At 29.4% G+C, this 15,699-nt stretch overlaps 2 protein-coding genes across 5 annotated transcripts; both read left to right on the plus strand.

Moving 5' to 3' along the window:
* Positions 1–5,917: 5,917 nt before the first annotated feature.
* Positions 5,918–12,683, plus strand: LOC126844133 (UDP-glucosyltransferase 2-like). 4 transcript variants are annotated; one of them, XM_050582010.1, is made up of 5 exons: positions 5,918–6,303; positions 6,391–7,013; positions 8,462–8,681; positions 8,752–8,971; positions 9,189–11,381. In XM_050582010.1, exons 1-5 carry the CDS (start codon positions 6,195–6,197, stop codon positions 9,463–9,465), a joined length of 1,449 nt encoding a protein of 482 aa, XP_050437967.1. In that variant the 5' UTR covers positions 5,918–6,194; the 3' UTR covers positions 9,466–11,381. The 4 variants fall into 4 exon arrangements, with proteins under 4 accessions (XP_050437967.1, XP_050437966.1, XP_050437965.1 ...); XM_050582009.1 differs by adding an exon at positions 12,246–12,333 and having other exon boundaries at positions 5,923–7,013; positions 9,189–9,332; XM_050582011.1 differs by adding an exon at positions 12,450–12,683 and having other exon boundaries at positions 5,925–7,013; positions 9,189–9,332.
* Positions 11,736–15,058, plus strand: LOC126844134 (uncharacterized). Its single transcript, XM_050582013.1, has 4 exons — positions 11,736–12,494; positions 12,591–12,744; positions 13,357–13,611; positions 14,759–15,058. Exons 1-4 carry the CDS (start codon positions 12,396–12,398, stop codon positions 14,890–14,892), a joined length of 642 nt encoding a protein of 213 aa, XP_050437970.1. The 5' UTR covers positions 11,736–12,395; the 3' UTR covers positions 14,893–15,058.
* Positions 15,059–15,699: the final 641 nt, after the last annotated feature.

Below are 15,699 nucleotides of genomic sequence, written 5' to 3' on the forward strand. Positions count from 1 at the left end.
CAAAATTGGCCTATCATTTTTAGCTCTTGCTGTTAATGGTTTTACACAATTACACTAAACGCTCATTACTTCTTTCGAACTTGTCCAAACCTTACTTTATACGGTATTTTCGGCTAGCCGCTCTTTTTTAAATTTCTTGACACTCTAAAACGTAATAGCTCATGGTTACAAAAACTTTTTTTTAATACCCTACATCTGGATCTTTTCATTCTTGACGATGTTCTTTTATTCTACCTTTCTTGAACAACCACCACAAAATTAGAAAAATAGGTACTCAACAAATATTAGTACCTAGTTCATAATCGTTTTGATTACCAGCCATCTGACAACTGGACTTTGGTAGCGTAAAATGTATAAAATAACATAGGTTATATATTTAAAAAAAAAACTTCCCGCAAGGGTACTCAATGTATTGAGTAACGGGTTTGACGACCCCGCGTACCCTAGTCGAAGATGTGCAGTGGCCAAGAATAAACTTCAAGTTTGGAAGTCTCTCCGTGGAAGTCACTTTCACCGTCATAGAGCCACTGGCAAAAGAACTACCGACATTCAGTTCTGCACACATCTTCTTCCGGCACACAAGGTTGGTAGCTATTTGTCCAAAATCATGTCTAATACAAATTGCATTGTTGCCGTTTAATTTAATGTTATTATTTTTTTTTTTTATCGGAAAATTACTACAGACTCTTTGCCGGGACCGGCGACAACGAAACCACTGTGATCCCGAAGACAACAGCTATAATATACACTCAGCTTAAGAGACCGTCGTCGACCACTGACCGACCCAAGTGCACATAACATACAACCTCATTAGAGTACGAATTTTATTTGAAATGTTTAAATGTTTATTTTCTGTTTTTTTTTTTATTAGAAATTTATCGTTCGTTAAAGTCCCACCCCTTCGCCGCTCTTATAAAACTATATCCAAGACGTAGCAACGCATAGGTCCAAGTGCCGCACAAGGCCATCCGTTCTCAGGGACGCAATGGGTACCAGTCGTGGGGAAGGGGAGATTATGGGGGGATAGGGGGTAGGGGGAGAAGTCTAGCAAGAAAACCCTTAGAGTCGAAAACAGCTTCACGCAGGGGTACTCAACGTCATCGAGAGTAACGGGCTTGACGACCCCGCGTACCCTAGTCACCGAGAAACAGTTGCCTGAACGTCCAAAGGCAACACGGTGTCGTACCATCGTGACACACAGTTTCTCACAGCCTTTTCCGTACGCCGCGCCAGCCTCCGAGTTGGCGAGGCAATAGGAGGAATATTAATACGGAAAAAGGCATAATAAAAATGTGTAACACATTTTGAAGGACATCGGTTACAGGGTTTTCTTGTTTTAGATAGGTAATAATAATAGTCGCGCGACAGCACAAGGAAACGAAACTTCCCGTTAGGTTTCCAAGCCGTTTGGAAACTCGACGTGAATTTCTATTTTTTCATGTGCTGTTCGTGTTGACTTTATTTTGTTAACTAGTTCTAAGATCAAGGAAATTAGATTCACAAATGATCTCAGTAGATTTTCTTTATTTTTATAAACGATATCGTTGATTTTGGAATATACACTTAAGCGAATACCCTCGTCCCACACAGAATTGGTCTCTGTGTGTATAGTGACGTTTGTTTGTATATTCTAAAATCAACGATAATAAATTTTATTTTTTTAACACATATAAACTCACAATTTTTCCGTTTATTTCTATCTCTTCATTTTTTTCGAATGGCATCGTGCCAGTAGGGTATTCCCACACAGAATTGGTCTCTGTGTGTACAGTACCGTTAGTTTGTATATTCTATAATCAACCATACAATATATTGTATTTTAAGACATATTATAAACTCACAATTTTTCCGTTTATTTCTATCTCTTCATTTTTTCCCAAATGGCTTCGTGCCAGTATAAAAAAACACGGCCGATACAGGGGTCACTAAGACCATAATAGTTATAATTTATTGTATTTTAGTAGGTTATCTATACCTATATCTTTATCTAATCAATATTTTGTTTTATATATTTATTTAATTAACTTACATACTTATTCACCTAAATACTTATCGATCGATCATATATATTTTAAGGCGTAGTCAGTAGTGTAATAATATTATAAGTAATTATTATTATTGTAGTTTAGAAGGTAGGTAATACATATTTGTTAACTTACACGCGTATTAACCTAAAGCTTTTCGTTTTAAAAATTGTTATTATATATTTACATTTAATCTCTAGAATAGAATAAATTGATAATTAATTTAATAATAATATATAAATATGCATTTTATTGTATAAGTAAGAATATTTTAAATACTTAAGTAGTAAGATTTAGTTGTTCAACTTTAATATCTATTTATTGATAAATTTTAATTACACGCACATATTATACATTTTTAAAAGCACTTATATTACATTCATTTACTCATATATTATATAATTCATTTAACTTTTTCCATTACTTAGCTTTTATAATATTATATTCGCATTTAATCTCTAGAATAGAATAAATTGATAATTAATTCAATAATAATATATAAATATGCATTTTATTGTATAAGTAAGAATATTTTAAATACTTAAGTAGTAAGATTTAGTTGTTTAACTTTAATATCTATTTATTGATAAATTTTAATTACACGCACATGTTATATATTTTTAAAAGCACTTATATTACATTCATTTACTCATATATTATATAATTCATATAACTTTTTCCATTACTTAGCTTTTATAATATTATATTCGCATTTAATCTCTAGAATAGAATAAATTGATAATTAATTCAATAATAATATATAAATATGCATTTTATTGTATAAGTAAGAATATTTTAAATACTTAAGTAGTAAGATTTAGTTGTTCAACTTTAATATCTATTTATTGATAAATTTTAATTACACGCACATATTATACATTTTTAAAAGCACTTATATTACATTCATTTACTCATATATTATTTAATTCATTTAACTTTTTCCATTACTTAACTTTTATAATATTATATTCGCATTTAATCTCTAGAATAGAATAAATTGATAATTAATTCAATAATAATATATAAATATGCATTTTATTGTATAAGTAAGAATATTTTAAATACTTAAGTAGTAAGATTTAGTTGTTCAACTTTAATATCTATTTATTGATAAATTTTAATTACACGCACATATTATACATTTTTAAAAGCACTTATATTACATTCATTTACTCATATATTATTTAATTCATTTAACTTTTTCCATCACTTAGCTTTTATAATATTATATTCGCATTTAATCTCTAGAATAGAATAAATTGATAATTAATTCAATAATAATATATAAATATGCATTTTATTGTATAAGTAAGAATATTTTAAATACTTAAGTAGTAAGATTTAGTTGTTCAACTTTAATATCTATTTATTGATAAATTTTAATTACACACACATATTATACATTTTTAAAAGCACTTATATTACATTCATTTACTCATATATTATATAATTCATTTAACTTTTTCCATTACTTAGCTTTTATAATATTATATTCGCATTTAAATATTTTAACTTTTTACTATTCATAATAATATATTTAAGTATAGTATAAACTAAAATAGTGTTTGTAATCATTGTTGTCATTTAATCATTTAGTATAGTGAAAATACAATTGTAGTGAAGTGCACAAAACAAAATATTGTTTTTTTATTTAAATTTTTAATTAGGTATCTAATTGTGTAAAGCACATTCCTTTCATTAAAGACATTCATACTTAGGATCCGTTAAACCGACAATCAAACACTTGTAAACTTTAACCGAATTTACAAGGAAAGAAAAAAATACTTTATTATCATTCCAATACTTTATTTATAAAGATGATTAAAATTAACTGATGGTTAGTAATTGTCGAATGTATTAAACAGGTAATTATAAATAACAAAAATAAATAATAGTCAGTTTTACAAAATATTACGTTTTATGAAGTTTACCATAAAAGTGCATCAACTAAGATTTTTAATTTGACCAGTAATTATTGCAATGGTAGAGAAGGAGGTCGATATAAAAATATATAGAACGTTAAAATTATAACGGAAAAATTACAGGGAGCTCGTTAACACAGAATCTAGAATGTAGAAAATTGTTTTGGGAATAACCATTGTCTTTATAGTTCAAGTAGTATGTACTAAAAGTACCAACGTGCTATAATATGAAACGGACTTATGAGTTGCATAAGCAAAATGATTAAAATCTATTATTTTTCCTTAAAATATTTTTCGGCAACCCTTAAACTTTAATAATTATCATTTTTGGTCTAAAATACTTAAGTTATCAAAATTATTTTACTTAAAATTTGGCAATGAAACAATGCATTGAAAAAAATATATATATATTAAGTATTTCCAAAAAAATGGCTAAAGAATTTGCAAACAATTTTAGAAAAATCCCTTAAGTTTTATCATAATTCAAAGCTTTTGATTATATTTTATACTAATTTGACTTTACTACTTACTATTATTCATTATAATTACAGCTTAATATTTATATTTTTTTAGAGAAATGTTAAAAAATCAAAAACAAACTCGTATTAATTGTTTATTTATAAATTTAAGTCAAAGGATTTTGTATAGGATATTCCATTATGAAGTTTTAACTTTTTATTTATTATTTTTTTTATTTAAAGAATTTACGTCCGTAAGGGCAACAGCGTATATATACTCATTAAGATAATAGTATTAGAACACAATTAAAATAATACAAATTGTCCTTTAAAAAACCGAAGACTCGAAGGGCTTTGTTACACATTTGAGTGTTATGTTCACGGAACGATAGATCACTAGATAAAATAATACCTAGGTCTTTCACATAATTAAGTTTAACTAAATTAACACCGCCTATTTCATAAGAAAAAGAGTCAGGAGATTTACTAGGAGAGAACGAAAATTGATAGCACTTAGAGGCATTTACGCTGAGGCCATTTATTGTACACCAATTATAAAAGCTATTAAGATCTTCTTGAAGCTTATAGCAACCCAAACGAGAGTTATTATTTGAAAACAACTTCACTTGTACAGTAAATTATTATTATAAGATTGATAGCACTGGTTTTATCGTTTTTACTGTCTATAATTTTTATCTATTTTGCAGTTTTTTGGACGTAATTACTAATTTTTCTTAAAAAAAATACAAATTAAGTAATTTTATAGATTTATTATTGAAAAGAAATTGGCGGTACGTAACGCGCGCTGATAAAAATAAATCTACGCGGTTTACTCTACCGCACTCCACCCCCGTCATCAGTCATCTTCACTTTCAAATAAATATAATTTTTTTCGCCTATTCTTTTTTAAAAATTATTTTAAACAAAATGGCTATCTTGAAAAAAAATAAAAATATGTAATAAAAAAAAATGAAAAACTATTAAAAAAAGTAAAACAGGTAAGTGCAATAAAAACCACGGTGCTTATAGCGCAAATGAGTATAAATTATTTTTAAAAAAAAATCTCAAAAATATTCACTAGAACAAAAGTTATTTCATTTGTCAAATCTTCGTGGGCCACCCTGTATTTTGGATAAATATATAAAATGTAATTTTTATCTATTTTGCAGTTTTTTGGACGTAATTACTAATTTTTCTTAAAACAAATACAAATTAAGTAATTTTATAGATTTATTATTGACCCTTATGTACATGATATACACAGACCGAGTAAGAGTAAGTCGTCAACAGTCATTTTTTCTTTAAAAAAAATGAAATTATGTAGTTTTTATTGTTGGACCCACTTTAGTTTATGTTATTTTACAATATTACACATTAGTGACATTACTCAAGTATTATCTTTTTGAACTCTATCAACTTTTTAAATTAAGAATAATATTTACTAATTATGTTGTCGATGTTGTCCGTATGGGTCGATTACACATAATATCACATACCATGATATGGTCACATCGTACATCAGTAGTAGATTATACTCAAAAAAACAATGTTTAACAATTTATGAAATACTGTACGAATAGGTATTACTTTTGTACTCGGTACTGTCATTAAACTATTATCTGTATAATCTTGCTAACTCGAGTACTATACACTCGTGTTATCTTAGTTCTAAAGTTTCATTAGTATAATTCTAATAACAATTTACACTATTATTTTTGTTTTACACGTGTGATGCCGATTAGTTCGATCGGTTATTACAAAAGTATAACACAATAATTTGTCTCATAATCATGTTTTTAGCGGTGTCGTTGGCCTCGACGGTTTTAGTATTCGGTTTGTCGTTTCTACTTCCTACCACAACAGCTGGTTTACGGGTCTTAGCCGTGCACACGATATCGGGTAAAAGCCATTGGAACTTCATGAATGGATATTTGCATTCGCTGACCGACTCCGGTCATAACGTTACGGTTTTCACATGGTTTCCAGAGGGCAAACGGCAGAACTACACAGAAATCGTTTTGAAGGGGCCAATGCGGACCAACATGGATTTGGTTGAATTTAAAGAACGGCTAAGGCCTCCGAGAAATTTAATCAGCTACGTGGTACACAACAACAGGCAATTTTGCGACATCACATATGCAAATTCCAAAATGGGATCCATCATGGCCGCGGGCAATACCGACCAGTTCGACGTCATTGTCACCGTGTCGGTAGCTTCGGACTGTATGTCACACTTGGTCCATCGTCTTGACCTACCTGTGATTTATCTCTTCTCGTCGCCAATGCCTACCTACTTGGAGTCGTCGTTTCTGGGCGAAGAGTCCAACCCCGCGTACGTGTCGAATTTCATGTTGCCCTTCGGCCACCCCAAAACGTTCCAAGAAAGGTTGCTCAACTTTTTCACCTACAAGTACAGCACATTCCTATTGTGGTACACTGAAACGCTAGCCATCAAGTCTAACCCCAGACCGTACGACTATGTAGAAGCGGTCAAACCGTCGCTGGTGTTCGTAAACAGTCATTTCGTCGTCGAACCGACCAGACCCGTGCCTCCTAATATCATAGAAATCGGCGGTATTCATCTTCCCAAACCCAAAGCCATACCACATGTAAGTCTTAAAATTATCATCCAAACTAACCCATCTACTTTTGGTATTCTTCATATATTGCTCTTACTTTTCGGCAATTTTCTTTTATATCGACAATGGATGCTTCTACGGTTTGACATCGATAGGTTCGTTTGATTTGTTTCTTTCTTCTTATCCACATAACATTTCAGTCCATGAAAGCTTTAACACATTCATAGTTTTGACTTGTTCACGTTTGCAAGATAAAAACCCAAATCGACCAACACAATTGACAATGTTAATTATTGTGATACTTTCATATAAGAATAGATACTGTTCTCCTGAAGAGAAGAAAGCTAAGTGTAATTTATTCAAGAAAAAGATTATTGTTTATTGGATCATTCTACAATGTTTTTCTTAGGTTAAAATTAAGTTAACCATTATGTAGAGCCTCAAAATACTTAGTCACCCTTATTACATTTTACAAACACACTAAGGTTTACTATATACAAGAAGAAAGTCAACACAATTTATGAATCAGTAATTTAAATAACACACTTTATTCATCACACACATCAACACCTCTCGTGTAAACCCCTATGGAGTTTTTATTACTCTATAGTAATAAAATATAGGCACTAGCTAGAGTTACAACCGGTACATTACAAGGGTAGGACCTGTCGGCCAAACAGTGTAAGCAACATTGCTAACATAAACCTAATCGATTCAACAGTATCTACCTAATATTAATATACTCAAATTAGATTCAACACACGACTAACGAAATCGCCACGCTACCAATTTCAGAAAAAAACTCAAGGTTATTTAAATTTATTGTTTTTATGAAACTAACTATTGACTTTTAAGGAAATTGTTCTCTTCTGTAGTCAAACAGAAACAAAATAATTCTAAACATACCTGTTAAAAATGTATATTTTAAATATATTAGTTTATTGAGTATATAGAAAAATCATAAATCAATAAATACATAGATTTTTTATACTATAGATAGGCAAATGGCAATGATAATGTAATAATTAGCAAAATTATTTTACCCAAATTTCTCGATTTTACTGTGTAAAATCTATTTAGGAGCAAAAAAGAATCGTCAGATCCAATGTTTATTATGGGCATTATCCATAATTAATATAATATGATAAAAATAATTAGGTTTTCAAAAAAAAAAAAAATGTTATTTTAAAAACGTTTAGAGGCGGAATTAAAAGATGACAAGGGGGATTATTATTCAAACATCAGACAAGGGTTAAATACCACGTCAGTCCAGGGGCGACCCGACATCTTCCAATCTAACATTTTACGGTTAAAAAATAAAAACCCTATTTTTCTTTTATCTCCATATTATCCATTTTTATGAACACCCTCGAATGTACCCTTTTTTTCGGCATATTTTAACTTCTAACGCCCCACGAATAAGCAGATCTTCTGTTATTTCATTATGTTATCGATTAAATATTTTTAAAACACTCTAGGGCATACTCGAGTTCATTGAAAATTCACCAAACGGTGTTATTTATTTCACGTTTGGTTCGACAATAAGAATGTCGTCATTTCCAGACCACATTGAAAAAGCATTCAAACTGGCTCTGGGGCGACTCCCCCAGAGGATACTATGGAAATATGAGGGTGAAATGCAAGACAAACCGGACAACGTGATGACAAAAGAGTGGTTCCCGCAACGTGATATTCTTTGTAAGATTCGGAGGGATGCAAAGTGTAGACATTATCATATCTGTAACGAGTGAACCGATTTGAATTGCAGTACATCCAAACATCAAGCTGTTCATCGGACATGGTGGCATATCTGGAGTGTTTGAAACCGTCGACGCCGGTGTTCCTATGTTAGGGTTCCCACTTTTCTACGATCAGCCGAGGAACGTTGGTAGTCTCGTCGACGTCGGAATGGCCATTTCACTTGATGTGATGAGCGTCACCGAAACTCAGATTTTCGAATCAGTCAATAAATTAATTAACGATAAAAAGTAAGTAGGTACCAAAGTAAATAACGATGTAAGAATACGAAATCAGAAAGGATACACAAACGACAATTATTGTTGCGGTTTTACCAATCTTAGTAAACGATTATACGCCAAAAAAACAATACTTACTGGCAATGTGTATAAAAAGGAAAATTACTTGTATTTTTATACGATTTGTTATATTTTCTTTTTGAACAGTACGTTTGTTATTTATAATTAGGTATTCGTCTAATGCTAAATTGGCTTCCAAACGTTTCAAGGACCGGCCAATGTCGCCTGCCGATTTAGCCACTTACTGGACAGAATACGTTGTACGACATAACGGTGCACAACATCTAAAGTCGAAAGCGTTTAATCTCACGTGGTATGAATACTACCTTTTAGATATATTATCTCTGATAATCTTCACGTTTTTAACTATGGGATTTATTATTTATAAGTGTTTAATTGTCCTACGCAAACTATTTTTAGACAAATTCAAGTTGAAAGTCGAGTAATTTTTGTACTACGCCTAAATCATCAAAATAAACTAGTGTTCATAATAATTTTCATTTTAATATTTCTGGAAAATATTGTAATATTAGTATAATACCGTTTAAGCATCGTTGATACTATAATAATTTATTTGAACAGTTAAAATAGATTTTCCTAAAAATACAATTAATTTACCCTACCTTGAGTTCAAAAATTGTTATCCATTTTATTACGCCTTTTAGCGTTTGAAACATAAACTATTTTATTTACTACGTTTTTGAAAAAAAAAACATTCTATTCTTTATCAGATTTTACAATAAAATTATTTTGACCAAAAAGCACATGCAACATTTCATCCAGCGACAAGTAAGTTTAAATAAATCAAGTTAGGTATACAAATAAAAAACATTTATACTTCCCACGGTCGTACAAATTCTGTAATAATACTATTGCATCCCAGAATTGTATTTAAATCGTTTGTAAATTTAGTTGTAATTTTATATTCTCCGTAAAAAAAATGTTTCGGAAAATCATTGTTGTTTAAATCATTGACATTTAGTCCGGAGGATAAATAAACGCCCTGTAAATATTAATGATGCAAAATGAATATATTAGTCAATTAAACAGTTAATATTATAATTATCTCTTTTTTTTTTAATACTAATTTACCGGTTTTATCGGACAAGAACTTGATAAATTAAAGGCACGGGTAAAATTTTTCCAGCTATTTCCCATCAACGATTTAAGTGAATCACAACCTTTTTTCGTCGCATAAACATGAGCGTTATCTATCCATCCACCAATTGATCCTTTCACGGCAAAGTTTACATTCATCTGTGACATTAAATTTGATAGATTAAAATATGAATTTTAAATCAAATTGTAAAGTAAATAAAAAAATAATCTCTATTTTCTGAGCAGTTAAATACTTAAAAAAAAGTCTTTTGGGTCGTGCAACAATTTTATGACCGTAATGTAATATTTTCCTTTCTTAGATATTAAAAAAAAACATTTAAATTGTATAAATCTAAATGTTATCGGTGTATTTTTAGAAACACAGTGTTCGAAATAGAAAGCCTGTATGCGTTATAAAACAAAAAAAAATGTCTAGTTATAAATTTTAGCTTACTGTTAAATTTCAGAGAAAAATTGCGTTGTAATAAATGCTTAGTGCAGAGGCCTCTTAAGGAGTGTATGAACTGTATACAATCTCATTAATTTTAGCTTCCATGCTGACCTGAGAATGTATTACCTAAATAGTGGTGTATTTTTATTTATTCGTGTCTTGAACTACGATCAATTTTATCTACCTGGTCAATTTATTCATGTAGCAAGTCTATAATTTTAATATTGTACATAAAAAATAAGTAAATGTTTTTACAAAAAAAAAATAATAAAAACCAGACAGTGACATTTCTCGAGGGGATAGTCCTACAAAAACTTAACAAAAGTTCAATATTCAATTCTTTACTAGTCCTCACAACAAACCAGCACGGTTGGAAAATTACGTGCATTTTAAAAAACATTATAAGTGAATCCGATAGTGAACTATTACAGTGTATGTAAGTACAATATATTCTAAGATTTTATATTGTAATAATGTTTTTATGTAAAAACATTAAAATGACTTTACTTACGGACAACGAATTGTCGAATGGAATCAAAAATGTAAGGTTCCCCATCGATTCCACTATAGTTGGGGATTTCTTACTCAGAAATAAGTTGAATTTCAGCAAGTGATGTTCTGTTGACTCACAAGATGCATAAGCCTTAGTCTTTATTCGATATTCTCCCTGCAACGGAATATTGAAAATAAAATTGCTAATATATTATATGAAATTTGTTTTTTATATCATTAAATTTGATATTACTGCAGGTAAGTTTGGTAGAAATAATGGTTTATGAGTTAAAGCCGTTGATCCATAAAAAATAATATCAATAATTAAAAAAAATTTTAGATTCATCTTAAATTTTGTTAATAAACCAAACAATGTTGTAATTTTAAGCAATAACAATATATTTTTGAAACACACACAATGTTCGTAGCATAGATGACTTCATAATGCTTATATTTTTGGTATACACAATTATTATATTAAAGTCGTTAGTTTATAAATATATTTTATTATTTGCTACAAAAAAAAAAAAAAGCAACTGATATAAATCAAAATAACCATAATATGGTTATTGCAGATTATGTCAATTTCGAAAAACGCATCCAATTACAATATGAGTATTTTTAAATTATGATTTTGACCTTCTTTTAGGTGATTCCATGTATAGTCAAAACAATTTTTAAATTTCTGACTACATATAATTTTTTTATCGTTTGTGTAAATTACTCTTTTTATAAAACAAATTATTTTTATTATAGGCTTTGCTGTTTCTGCTAAAAATTTGGCTACACCGAATCACACTTTCTTCCAGATTTTGGCTTCAATCAGATCTTGTTGGACTTACGTCCCTAAAACTCTTTTTGAACTCACTTCCTCTGTGTTCCCTACATCAAGAGGAACCTCTATGAAATTTTAACCACAACATTTCTAACTGTCCTTTGCTCTCAAATAAAAATCTTCTTTTATTTCTTTTTTCCTCGTTAGGCTACATTTTCCTTGATTCAAATCTTCTCCTAAACTCTCTTTATCCTAATGTTATCTGTTCCATCATCAAATGCATTTATGGCGCTGATTTACTCATTTAATTTATTATAATATTTATTATATTTATTTATTTCTATAACTGACTTGCTATAATGTCACTGGCGAAATCAATATACATAAATAATAAAATATACATATTTTAGGCCGACGAGCGATGATTTAGTATTCATAAACAGTTGCCATAGAAATGTGTGAGCAATAATATTTGGCTTATGACTTCGTGAAAAGGCCACTTGATGTTTTTTTTTTTTTAAAGCATAAAATTGCTTATGTATGTTGCATAAAATGTGATTATGAACTCGTATGTGTATCACCTTAGTATAGTATTTGTTATTTTTCATTTACAGTGTATCAAAACGTTAATAGTGAAAAACGATGCACCTTTATTGAATGTAATAATAAAAATATACTATTCATAAGTACATTTTAGCGGTTATCTTCAAACAACATTACTGACACCGTAATATTAACTAACCACCAATCTCTAGATTTCATGCCTGAATTTGTCAGAACAATGTGCACAAAAGGCATTATCTTACGCTAATAAAATCAACGACGAGAAAGATTCAAAAACCAAGTGGAAATATTTGATGAAGTTTGTTGGAGACAAAGTTAAAAAGCGATCACTGGAATATTATAAAAGTAAATGTTTAAACCATTTTTATTATTTTTAGCAAGAAAACAGTGTACAAAACAATTGTTACAAAAATAATTATAAAATAGGGTGATAAGTGATAAACTAGGTTAAGTTGGCACCAAAATACCAGTCGCTTACGATTTCGTGTTTTTTACAGACACAGAAACAAACAAAACACATTATTGTAGAATTAATTATTTTTCAGCTCCACGTCAAAGCCAAAAAAACTGTTAAAGAAATATAAAATCTAAAAAAAATATTGTACACACTACCATCAACCCGTATGAAATGGAACAGGCGTCGGACTTTGAACAATTAATTTTTGTTTTGTTTATTTGAGGTATTAGGTAATGGAAATAAAGGTCATAACTTATTTTATCTGTAAATTTGCTTTATAAAAAATAAATATAACAAAATCAACTCTATTCACGCCAAAAAATATAGTGTCACCCAAAATGTTCCATTTGTCTCGGGTTAACGATACACAATACTTCTTTGTACAAAAATTACATGTTTTTTTTTTTGCAAGTTTTTCAAACTAAAATCAAGAACAAAATCTGTCGTATGTAATATTTCTTCACACTTTCTGGCTATAATTAAACTTTTACTATGCACAGGATCTCAGCGTTGGAGTTTTGGAGGTACGTGGACATCGGAATGCGCTGGGGTACGTTTCGACGTGGATTCCCAAAGCACCGTAGGCATAGACAACAACATGCCGGTGAAACTCGTAGAAAAATCAGGCGGTAAATGTGCAGGCGGATTTCTCGATAGGAATTGGCTGGCCAAAGCCAGTGGACCATCATGGTCGGAGGGACCTATAACTTTGTACGCCATAAATCAATCCACAAAAATGTTTGCTGCGTTTATAGGTAAGCTGTGTAGGTACGCCTTAACCGTAATGCTCTACAGTGTTTGGACAAAATGGTAAAAGTCCAAATAACTATTCTTGGATTGGGTTAAGTACCCACGATAACAAAAAGTGGACGGATACCAATGTGGGAAAACTTTATTTTACAATAATAGACAATATTCAAATTTTTCAGAGCTTTGTCAAATTTTAGAATTTAATTAGTAACGTGTACATTTAATTAACTTTTAAGACAAAAATAACTTGTGGCAATTTTAACTGGTCAGTAACTGGTCAGAGAAGTAGAGTGAGGTAGATTAATGCATACAGATAAAAAAATACTACACTCCACCCTTCCTCCTGTCCTAAATTTTAAACTTAAAGTTACTATCCAAAACTCGTTATCGACTAGTCAACATTTTTGTTAATTTAAAAAGTTAATTAAATTAAGTTTCTAAAATTTACAGAACTTTAGAAAATACTAAAAAAATTTTGGTAATTTTACATTAATTTTAGATGACATAAATAAAAATGTTTTCAAAAAGAAAAACTACAAAATTGCAATCGTTTTTCGGGAAAATGAGTGTCTTGCGTTAAATTAATCTCTCTGTATATAATTTAGACTTTATTAGATTTAGACCATTTTACTCAATTTTTTTTCGTAACTAGAAAAATAGAAGAGCTCTTCTAACGTGATCTTAATTCTGAAAGATCATTAAAGAACAAAATATGGTGACGTGTAATTTTTTTCATTGAAACTTAGTCTCTCAATAACTCAGTGTTTGTATGTAAAACATTAAGACTCTGATTATATTTTTAACATTTTTTTTTATTTCGAAAAATAAATCCCAACGAAACGTTATTAGATTGTCAGATAATGAATATTACTCACTTGCGATTGTCCTGCGATATTATCAATTACAGTAATACGGACACGCGGTATAGTTCCTAAAATAAAAAAGGATAACTATGGTGTGGGCTATAGCTACAACAATGCATTTGGCTTTTATATAGTAACCTTCTGAGAGTACCTATACATTTCGTTACAATGTATACATTCAAAAAAATACGAGTTGATCACGATTTTGCTGATTTGTGGAATATGTAAACATATATGTATACATTATATGGTTCTCGGTATTAAATATTTGGAATTATGTATTTTTAAGGATATCCTCAAAAACACAATAACAAAGAGTTCATAATGGGCATGTGGACAATGGGAAGATGGTCTGTGGACAATTCTGGCATGCACCAATCTGTTTACACCATACCGGATGTTTTACATAGAGATTGCTTTTAACATGTTATAACTTTCAATATGTGAAACCTTAATGGTGTTTTTAAATTTTTTTTTTTAATTGGTGCTCTATTTTATTGTGATTAATTTACATACTAAAGCACATCGTTTATCATTAATATTAATATTATTATTATTTATTTATTTATTTATTAAAATGCGGGCTAGTGTCTAAAGTAAGGTAACATTATAATATTTTGATTTAAATAAATCTGGAAAAAAAACTTTTATGTGCACAATAATAATTAGAATAATATTCTATTACATACCTACGTTTTCCATTCAATAGTATTATAAATTATAATAATATATTAACTGCATACACAACTAAAAAACATTCTTAGAATAATGCTACAAGTTAAAATAGGAAATAATAATAATAAAAACATTCATTTTATTTTTAATGAACGATAAATAAAATTGTAGTTTTTAACAATAAATGCTATTCTGAAAATTCCTTTAATATAAAATTATCAAGGTTTTTTTCAAATAATAAAATTGTAATTTATTATTCAGAACTAACAGATGACAATAAAATCTAAAAATGTTTAATCTAGTTATGATGATATTAAAATTATAATAATTTGATTATACTATTATTTAATAATATAAATTACAATATACTATATTATATTATTATGAAAATATTTTATTTTAAATTAAATATTATATGGCTCAATTTAAAACCAATTGATTTTAAAGTGTTATTTGTTTATAAGTCATATTCCTAATGACGATTTTCCCTATTCCTAATGACCTAAAAGGGATCGTTGGGAGGTAACTAGAATGAAAATTGTTGACTATAATAGT

The sequence above is a fragment of the Adelges cooleyi genome, unplaced genomic scaffold, assembly GCF_023614345.1.
Source record: "Adelges cooleyi isolate 19-005CV unplaced genomic scaffold, UGA_ACOO_1.1 ACOO_flye_CR_arks_rails_tigmint_CR_PRNA_651, whole genome shotgun sequence".
In the NCBI taxonomy this organism is placed as follows: Eukaryota; Metazoa; Arthropoda; class Insecta; order Hemiptera; family Adelgidae; genus Adelges; species Adelges cooleyi.

Bases quoted from the DNA above. Each gene is read 5' to 3' on its own strand.
- LOC126844133 (XM_050582008.1), top strand. From the start codon at position 6,195: ATGTTTTTAGCGGTGTCGTTGGCCTCGACGGTTTTAGTATTCGGTTTG. The intron at 7,014-8,461 runs GTAAGTCTTAAA...AAAACACTCTAG, and splicing joins AACCCAAAGCCATACCACAT to GGCATACTCGAGTTCATTGA. The intron at 8,682-8,751 runs GTAAGATTCGGA...TTTGAATTGCAG, and splicing joins CCCGCAACGTGATATTCTTT to TACATCCAAACATCAAGCTG.
- LOC126844134 (XM_050582013.1), top strand. From the start codon at position 12,396: ATGAACTCGTATGTGTATCACCTTAGTATAGTATTTGTTATTTTTCAT. The intron at 12,745-13,356 runs GTAAATGTTTAA...TACTATGCACAG, and splicing joins ATCACTGGAATATTATAAAA to GATCTCAGCGTTGGAGTTTT. The intron at 13,612-14,758 runs GTAAGCTGTGTA...TGTATTTTTAAG, and splicing joins AATGTTTGCTGCGTTTATAG to GATATCCTCAAAAACACAAT.